The sequence below is a fragment of the Astatotilapia calliptera genome, chromosome 2 (genome assembly GCF_964374335.1).
Source record: "Astatotilapia calliptera chromosome 2, fAstCal68.1, whole genome shotgun sequence".
Taxonomy (NCBI): Eukaryota; Metazoa; Chordata; class Actinopteri; order Cichliformes; family Cichlidae; genus Astatotilapia; species Astatotilapia calliptera.
In genome coordinates, this window is record NC_137423.1 from 24,845,593 (window position 1) to 24,854,771 (window position 9,179).

General features: G+C 40.0%; 2 protein-coding genes across 5 annotated transcripts; one reads left to right on the forward strand and one right to left on the reverse strand.

The window, feature by feature from the left end:
- Positions 1 to 566: 566 nt before the first annotated feature.
- lsm11 (LSM11, U7 small nuclear RNA associated) lies at positions 567 to 2,645 on the reverse strand. The gene is made up of 4 exons (XM_026189182.2): positions 2,148 to 2,645; positions 1,559 to 1,698; positions 1,401 to 1,484; positions 567 to 1,096 (listed from the first exon to the last, which is right to left on the reverse strand). The coding sequence occupies exons 1-4, from the start codon at positions 2,599 to 2,601 to the stop codon at positions 770 to 772; spliced, it is 1,005 nt and encodes a 334-aa protein (XP_026044967.2). The 5' UTR covers positions 2,602 to 2,645; the 3' UTR covers positions 567 to 769.
- Positions 2,296 to 8,207, forward strand: thg1l (tRNA-histidine guanylyltransferase 1-like). Of its 4 annotated transcripts, none has more exons than XM_026189202.2 (7): positions 2,296 to 2,429; positions 3,254 to 3,367; positions 3,455 to 3,631; positions 3,729 to 3,898; positions 3,982 to 4,070; positions 5,739 to 5,846; positions 7,790 to 8,207. In XM_026189202.2, the coding sequence occupies exons 2-7, from the start codon at positions 3,264 to 3,266 to the stop codon at positions 7,949 to 7,951; spliced, it is 810 nt and encodes a 269-aa protein (XP_026044987.2). In that variant the 5' UTR covers positions 2,296 to 2,429; positions 3,254 to 3,263; the 3' UTR covers positions 7,952 to 8,207. The 4 variants fall into 4 exon arrangements, with proteins under 4 accessions (XP_026044987.2, XP_080143935.1, XP_026044980.2 ...); XM_080287809.1 differs by having other exon boundaries at positions 2,297 to 2,429; positions 3,170 to 3,367; XM_026189195.2 differs by lacking the exon at positions 2,296 to 2,429 and adding an exon at positions 2,821 to 2,950 and having other exon boundaries at positions 3,170 to 3,367.
- The last annotated feature ends 972 nt before the right edge of the window (positions 8,208 to 9,179 follow it).

Here is a 9,179-nt window from a genome sequence, read left to right on the forward strand (position 1 = left end):
AAAAGCTCACCTTACTCATAGAACATGCCCCACTTATGACATAAAATATATGGAAAGAGGGTCAGTCTCTAAACAAATTAAGAGACGCTGAAATGCAGAAAGAAATCTGACGCAGACCCAGAAACATTGCAGCGACGGTCGTTCCACTCATCATCCAAAACTAACCTCTGTCATTTAAAAAGGAAAAAAAAAATGCAACATCTTTACAACTTCTAAGAGATGCAGTAAATCGTGCTTTTATGGGTAATGTGCCCATTAAAGAGTAAAAGCAATCTAAGACGTCAAGACAAATGACAGCTTTTGAGTGCCATCTGCAATCTCGAGCTTCACAAACTCAATTATTCATAATGCATTTATGAAGTCCGCTGAGACTGCGCTGTCATTCCCATTCAAACTAGCGGGGAAATGCAACATAAAGGGACAAGCTCTTTGAGATGACAATGGCCTGTTCGATGGCTCTGGTGTGTTTATGGTGCCACCTGCTGGGAGACAGCCATTTCACTGGGTTTCCTTTACAGGGTGTCAAATAAACTAAACAGGTAAAAACAAAACACACACAAACACACTTTTCTGTAATTACAACTGGAAAGCTTTTATTTATCAAAAGCAAAATCATTTCTCTGGTGGGCAAAGACAAACCTCCATATCAATATGATATAAATCATCAGTCTGTGATCCATCTGAATCTCTAGAATTTGTCAGTACTAGTTAGCGCAGAATGCTCCAAAAAACCCTGCATTGTTGCCCGGGATCAATGTAAGAGTGAAAATCAGAGCGGCTGGGGGTTAACCAGGATGACATTCTCGCCACGGATGAACAGCTGGTTGATGTGGCGCGTATGGACCTTGCCGTACGTCTTGGTTTCTTTCTTCTGGCGAGCCTGTGGACTTTGGACCACGAGCAGTGTTTTGTTTGCATCCTTTTCGGTTTCAGCAGCTCCTGACAGATCTGAGTCTGCTGTCCTGCTGTCTCCTCTCACACCAACGGCAGGAGAAGAAGAACGACTTTCTGGAGTCTCTTTGGGAGAATCTGCAGGCTGCTTCTTCACCGACTCAGCACATTCAGAGGTTTCCTGGAGACTTAGCTTCTCAAAAAGCTGCAGATACAAAGATTTGATCATTCTTAAGATTTTCATCCAACTGAACCACATAAAAGCGCTCCGTGTGCTCTATATGTATATGTAAAAAGACCTTTACAATTTAAGCCAGCAATACTACTGTCAGCTTGCTTGCAAGCATTTAATCAGCAAAGCACAGATAGCTGTTATTATGAAGTAGTCATTAGAAACTAAATGTTTCTAGCTTTCCTTAGAAAATCGAAGGACAAAATTTTACTCATGTGTGTGTGTGTGTGTATATATATATATATATATATATATAGAATGAAAACTCATCCATTACCCGTGTAGTGGTGAGGGCTTTCTCATGATAGAAAGCCTCTCCAAACAGAGGCTCTCTGTACGTTTCATCCACATCCACCATCGCCTGACAGCGAGAGATAACCAACGATTAAGATACGAAATTTGCGTAGTTCAAGAATGCCACATGAGATCACTGACCATGTTCCAGAACTTGTCGAAGGCCACGACAAAGCCAGAGCACACTCCCCTCAGACCTTTGAAAGTCCTGACGTGAACTTTGACTCTTATCCTCTCCTCCACGCAGCGGTACAGCTCCCCCAGAGGACTGCCTTTACACACTGAAAACACAAGACAAGCAGGTCGCACAGCTGCTTCTGCCTATTATGATAAATGATACAGGGAATTCAGCTAAAACTGATGCTTCTTTAAAGTAACAAGTAATGCTAAAATTATGAATAAAATATTTAAAAAATGAAATATATATATGTGTGTGTGTAATGTTGTAATGTGGTTTTCATTTTATTGGGGGCAAAGGGGTTATACGTAAACCACAACTAGGAACCTGCCAACCAAGCCATTCTGCGTCTTTTATTACTCCAGTAGTCCTATTTTACTGGGACATTTTATTTTATTTGTCGGTTTATTTGGGGTAGTCTGTCAGTTCTTAGTGTATTCTAATAAATACAAATATCGTATTCTAGTCCCTCCTAAAGTTTAAAGCGGCTCAGTGAAACTGCCCAGGCGGGACTAGGTCTCCAACACATTACATGATGAGTGTTGAACCTACGGGGCATTCTCGTCAGGACATTTTTCACAGGTTTCTGCCTCCTCTTCCTCCGCGTCGTGCCGCTGCTGCTTTCTCCCTCCTCTGACTCAGATACCGGGTTGTTCACCATGAGTTTCTTCAGCCTCTCGATGCGCTCCAGGTCAACCACGCCTTTCATCGCCTTACGCTGCCTTTTCTCCACGTTCTCCGGTTTAGCTCTCCCGCGGCCGCCCTTCAGAAAGCTCTCGTACTCGGCCACGTTGTTGAAGCACTTGATGTTTGGGATGGGAAGCTGCACTGTCGGTGAGTACAAGGCCAAGAGTGGATCAAATTTATCCGAGCAGACGTCCAGTTTATCTGCGCCATCGTCCTCGGCTTTACTGCCAGCCTCCGGCGCCGAGGCCGGGCTGGAGCAGGGTGCTGGCAACGTCTCCTTACTGTCTGAATTTACACTTCTTTTTTCCCTCTCCTCCATGTTCAAAACAACCGAGGAATTCTGGGTATTTTGTCGTGTTTATCAACTGGACTACAAGTCCCATAGCCTCCTAGATGTACAGTATCTAGTTTAGTTTCTATTTAGGCACAAGATGGCGCTAGAAAGCAAATTACTTTCGTAAAATCTTTAAAACTTAAAAAAAAATTCCGCAAAGCATCCAAAAAAATTGAAAATTGAAGCATTATTTTTAAGGTGGCTGAAGAAACGGGAAATTATTTGCGTTTTATTTTAAGTCTACCGTAGCTCCGAAAATTTGTGTTCCGGGTGATTGTAGTTCCTCTACGACACAATTTCTGGGCGGACCGTATACAAACCAACGTGTTTGAATGTGCGGAAGAGAATTATTCTTATTATTTAGATATATTTAGTTTATATATTCTCTAAATAGAGAACTGACATACGTATAACACAGCTCATTTTAATAATAACACTTTCCATCATTTGAAGTTATTGAATTTAGTTTTTTATATCATAGTAGTTGTCCGTTTTGACTGAATATTTTCCCACTGTTGACATATAATTTTCGCTCCTTGTGCTTTCTCTTCAGGATCATCCCAATGCTAATTAGTACAGCGAGCAGATTTGGTGTTTCGTGCTGTTCTCTTACACCTTCGGTCCGTCTTTTCTCCAGATCCAGTAACATGGCCAAAAGTAAGTTTGAGTATGTGCGCAACTTCGAAACAGATGACACCTGTCTGCGGAACTGCTACATTGTCGTGAGACTGGATGGTCGCAATTTTCACAAGTGAGTATTCTTCATTTGCGCTAAAACACCAGGAGCTATTTGAATCCAAATTGTTGTTTTGGCGTCTTAATGCATTATGTGTTTCAGGTTTGCAGAGCAGCACAAGTTTGCAAAGCCCAATGACGACAGGGCCTTGGGGCTGATGACAAGGAGTGCACGCTCTGTCATGGAAGAACTGGAGGATATTGTTGTTGCCTATGGCCAAAGTGATGAGTTCAGCTTTGTTTTCAACCGGTCTTCTACCTGGTTCAAAAGAAGAGCCAGGTGCTGATGTTTTACATAATGTTGAATAACATCATTTTCACACAGACATCTTCTAGCATTTTATCTGACTTCATTTTGTCCCCTCTTTTCCTTACAGTAAGCTCATGACCCACGTGGCCTCCCAGTTCTCCTCCTCGTACGTGTTTTACTGGAAGGAGTTTTTTGAGAATCAGCCCCTCCTGTACCCTCCGGGATTTGACGGACGGGTGGTCCTATATCCTAGCAATCGTAACCTTAGAGACTACCTTAGCTGGAGGCAGGCAGACTGTAAGTGCAAATGATGCTCTGAATGGTAAATCACACATTTGGCGTGGTGGAAATATGTCACATTGTGTCTCTGTTTCTTTAAGGTCACATAAATAATTTGTACAACACAGTGTTTTGGATGTTAGTGCAAAGAAAAGGACTCAGCACAACACAGGCAGAGGATCGCTTAAAGGTGAAACACAATTGATTAATGTATTTTTGAGTGTAAACTGGCAGCTGCAAGTGCTTATTAACAGATATAAGTATTTGAAAAAGGTATCATCAAAAAATCATATTAAGGTAATGCCCACATATTTAAGGTTGTAAGCATCGATATGTTAAAGACTGTCGCTTATAGTCAAGGTCATCCACACAGTATTCAAAGTGTACCATGTCCCAAATGACACACTGGCTTCTACCTACCAATAGATTCCAGCAGCATGTTTTGTAGATCCATATCAGCTGATCATGTGTCAGAAAAAAACAACAGTGAATGCTCACATCTCTCAAAATGTGCCATATAAAGGATAATTGATTGCCATACTTGGTGATTTTTTTCTTTCTGGCTACAGATACGTTATGGTAGGTATAAAGCTTTTCAACTACAAGTATCTGGTCTCCTAAACAGCATCAGGAACAAGCTAGTGGCAGTGATGGCTGGTGCTGATATAGTTATGTATTATCTATTACTTGTAAATTAAAAGGTTAATTTAGGGTATTGAATATTGTGAATTAGCCACAGTAAGCAAATCTGCCCTTTTAACATTTCTTAGAAGGAAGGTGAGGTCCCAAAACTATTAGGAAAGGGATTATTTCCATTATTTCCCCACACGCTATAGAAAACTGCCAACCAGAAACAAATAACTCACCAGACCACCAAAAAGCGAGGAAACAGGCGATGAGCCCCCAGTTGGCACAATATGAAAAAGGCATCCCCTTCCCCTGAGTCCCAAGTAGCCATAAGAACAACTTCTTAGTTATGTATTAGTGTTATATTTATTGAACAACAGATTTCCCAAAAATCAGAGTATAAAATGAGTGAGCCAAGACCACAATAACAAACAAGTAGAGCTATCCATCAACACAAACTTACATGACCTGGCAAAAAGTAATAAACCCAAATATATAAGTTTACCTACCCGGACTGTGAAAATGAATAAATTGGTTGATTCGTTAGCTAAGAATGTCTTAATTGTAAAAATTCATCTATCAGTATAATTTCAGTTTTAAAACAAAACAAACATCTTCTCCATTTAATAATATCACTTATATACTTACACAACACTTGGCTTTAGGGGCTGATAAGTTTCAAGGTACTATTTCTGATATTTCATCCGAGTAAACAAAGAGGTTATTTAAAAGATGTAAGCTTTCAGCTACGTCATTGTGAACAATTTATTACTGTGCATTAAAATAGTGTGTACAGGAACAGGTCTGTCACTAGCTATGACAGCTGCTACAGACTGATGCAGCTGTCCTCTGGAAATCACCTCATTCTTGTGGGGGCTGTCTGGAACCAGCTGATGGGTTTTGGGTGGATGTTTAGGCAGCATGAGTTATTTATTTATACCTTATCCAACATTCATGGTTCATAATTCCTATGTAATAATAACAACAACAAATAATAACAAAAAAATGACAGAGTGGTTTACTATTTATTTCTTGTTGATTTTCTTCTAGTTTTAATTCCAAAGTAAAAGAAACAGCCACTATATATAACCAGCGGTTTGGTGGGCGGTGGTGTTCCTGTCATGCTTTTGTTGTAGCTGTTTATAAAACTGTACTATCTAAAGACCATGTGAGGGATTGTGTAGCTACACACCTAAGTTTGGATGTCTCACAGTATTTCTGCCTTTTTCAGGGAACATTGGCTGGAGATAAAAATGAGATCCTCTTCACAGAATTTGGTATCAACTACAACAATGAATCTGCCGTCCACAAGAAAGGTACCACCCTCATCTGGGAAAAGGTGAGGTGCTCAAGAAGGGTTTTAAATCTATTCCCCTATTCTGTGGGCTATCTACTAAACTCAAAGGATAGAAACAAAGTATAGATCCTATCACGCAATTATCAGTCCGATACCGATACAGGCATTTGTGTCAATACTATTGATATTTTGATCAGTCCACCCACCTCCATTCATCAGGTTAGGTATGCCTCTCAGTGAAGTGCAGGGACACGCTGATCCAATCAGTGCGGTACATGTGCAGCCCTGGACATCCATGGCACGAAATCTATTATTGCTTAATCTAATGTGCATGAACGCCACTTGTCCCTGTAAGAAATTGGACTCAGTCTGCATGGGGGTTCAGTACCTAGTTAATATGTCAGAGTTTTTTGTTGGAATTAACCAGACGAATTGCTCCACCTGCGGCAATGCACCAAATTCTGTGTCAAAAAGTTAGGGCAAAACCTTTTAACAGTTTGAGGTGACGTCAGAACCTGTACATAGAAGTTTGTTGTTGTCCAGAAATTGAATCCAAGGTTTAAAAAAATGCCTAAAAACCTGAATTCTTTTAAATAGCCAGCAGGATCAACTCTTGTGCTTGCATAAATCAATTCCCTTGTTATGAGGTTTCTCATTCACATCACGTAGACATTGCTTAAGATTTGTCTGCCATATTGGACCAGTAGGGAAACATGTGTATTCTTCTACTGGTTGGCAGTGGAGTACCTGGAGGTTGCTGGATCTTCCTTGGTGAAATATTTGCAAAGAAGATGCTGCACCCAAAAGCTCATAGTGATTGCTTTGGTTGCTAGCAGGTTTCCAAGGTTGCCTGCGGTTCTTCCTGTTTGTCCACAAGCTTTTGCTAACTACTAGCGTAACAGTAATAACTTGAGAAAGTGTGACGCAAATTGGATAGGGGGAAGATTAGCCTTCAAAGTAAAAGTCGCACCTTTTGAAACTTTGAAAGTCCTACCTTAACATAACACATTGTTTTATTTATTTTTTTAAGTTATTCCCAAATTTCCTGTGAAATAGATGTTAAAGCAGGGTATGCATTTTAGAATGGCTGCCTTATGGTTGATAGATTGCTATTGTATGGTGCAACATCAGTTTTCTTCTCCGTCACATCCACCCCTCACTAGTTAGATCAGGATTTATAACACCAGTCAAAATGCCTCTCTCTCAAACTCAAAACAGTAGTCCACAAACCAGTGGGCCATGGGTGTGACCATATTTATATAGTCTGTGGTTGTTTTTGCATGTTTAAGCACACTAACGGCTCGCTTTTTCAAATGGTGTCTGTTTTTCTTCTTGTTAGAAGCAGTGAAGTCTGAGATTGAAACATTAAAATCACCACACTGCCTTTTTTCCCCTTTATTGGTATTTCTGTTGTTGTACATGAAAGAGAAATGTCAGCAGCTGCATACACTTTTTTTTATTGCACATGACCTCACATTGTGGATGGAGTGTAAGAGAAAAGAGTTCTGCCACTAACATAGCAAGAAACCATTTTTAGAAATTTCCTTTTCATGTAATAGTAGCATTTCCTTTAATAGGACATTTATTTATGCAGTTAGATGCTCCTTGGTTGTGAAAGGGAAATTTAAACTCACACAAAAACAAAGAAAAGGAAAGAAGAGATTTTCATAGGATCAAATGTATAAATAAATAACAAAGTATAAATCACTGTAATGTGTAGTGTGTCAGGCTGCCACTTGCTGTGGCACTGGATGTAGACCTGACACTAACTGCAGGAAACGCTGGTTTCATAGAAATTTAAGTTAGGTTGCATCACACTGCACCAGCTCCTCTGAGGGTTTTTTTTTTTAAATGCACTCAAAACCAAATCCCACAAAATAATTTTACAGGGTTTAGGTACCGGACTGATTGATTATGTACTGCTTATCTATTCTCCAAATGTTGAACTACTTATATTAATCAATTTTCTCATTTGTCTTATCTAGCGAGATGAGACTGTCATTAAACGCACAAAGCTGCCAAATGGGGAGGAAAAGGACATGCCCATCACACGTAGCAGGAGGAGGGTAGAGGCCTACCATTGTGACCTTATAGGAGAGCAGTTCTGGGAGGAGCACCCAGACATCCTGGAGGATGACAACTGCTAACCGAACCTTTCCTGTTGAAGGAGAACAACTCTGAACGCATCTGACCTCGGAGGTGGTCGGAAGCGGACCCTTTTAAGCAGCCACTCCAGAGCTACAGCTTTATATTGACTTTGTGTCAAATGACATGTTACCCATGAAGATCCAATGTATTCTTACTTTCATATATAAAAATGTTCCTAATATGTTGGAACTTCCCTTCTTTGACTGCATAATGATGTCTGTCATGTTTAAAGAAAAGCAGATGTGAGTGTTTTAATAGTGTGATATCTATTTACTCCTGCATGTGGCTCTCCTAAGGTTGCCTTTCCTAAAATATGCCCTCATCTGATACCATGAATGACATTTAGAATACTACCAACACTTGATCTTTCAGTACGTTTGACATATTTTCTCTTGGCCTCCTGCTCTTATTACTCAGGGGTATTCAGCATGTGTCAAATCTATTTTACCTTAAAATTCTAATCCTTGAGTTTTAATACTACTTCTGCAAAGCATTCCCTTGCAGTGTCCAGTAAGAAAAGAAATAAGCAGAGTAAAGCAGAAATCAATACCTTGACAGGAACTCACGGCCTTGTCTTGAAGCCAGCTTACCATTTAGAGACGTGAATGGGCTGCACTGTCATCGGAGCTAAGAATACCTCACACACCCTGCATACACTTTATCCTTGACATGTGCGCTGTGGGGTAGTTATCATCACACTTATAAATGACCGGCTCAGTATGAATGGCTGCTGGAAGCCTAAACTAGTAGGAGCCTACTGTATGTTGTTACTTTAGGTGGACTCGGTTGCAGTTGATATTTTTGGTTCTGTGACCTTGTTAAAAGCATTTAGCTGTACTGTATTTTATGTAATTAGAATTTAACTTTCTAAGCACAGATGTGGAGCAAATTCTAATACGGAGGCCTTTTTGTTTCAAATATACAGCGGTCATTATCTAGAATGACTTCATGAACAATTATATACAGATACAGTTATATAGTAATTAAAATATCAGCATATACTATATTATACTGTATGTTACTTTAATAACATATATAATCTGCCTGCCTGAGTCATTGGCAAACAGTCCGCCCAGTGGTTCAGCGTGTGGCCTAGAAAGTTCAGATAGCAGAACATGTTAGAACAAGTGGTGCAGTTATTTAAAGACAGCATATGCAATGCCAAACATTTACTCGCAAGTAAGTTAGACAATAAATTCAGGAGTGACCTAAATTGTAAGCTTGTGT

Coding starts and splice junctions, on each gene's coding strand:
- lsm11 (XM_026189182.2), bottom strand. CDS start 2,601: ATGGAGGAGAGGGAAAAAAGAAGTGTAAATTCAGACAGTAAGGAGACG. Junction 1,485..1,558: donor TCGACAAGTTCTGGAACATG/GTCAGTGATCTC, acceptor TCTCGCTGTCAG/GCGATGGTGGATGTGGATGA. Junction 1,097..1,400: donor AAGCCCTCACCACTACACGG/GTAATGGATGAG, acceptor TTGTATCTGCAG/CTTTTTGAGAAGCTAAGTCT.
- thg1l (XM_026189195.2), top strand. Junction 3,368..3,454: donor GATGGTCGCAATTTTCACAA/GTGAGTATTCTT, acceptor TATGTGTTTCAG/GTTTGCAGAGCAGCACAAGT. Junction 3,632..3,728: donor TGGTTCAAAAGAAGAGCCAG/GTGCTGATGTTT, acceptor TTTTCCTTACAG/TAAGCTCATGACCCACGTGG.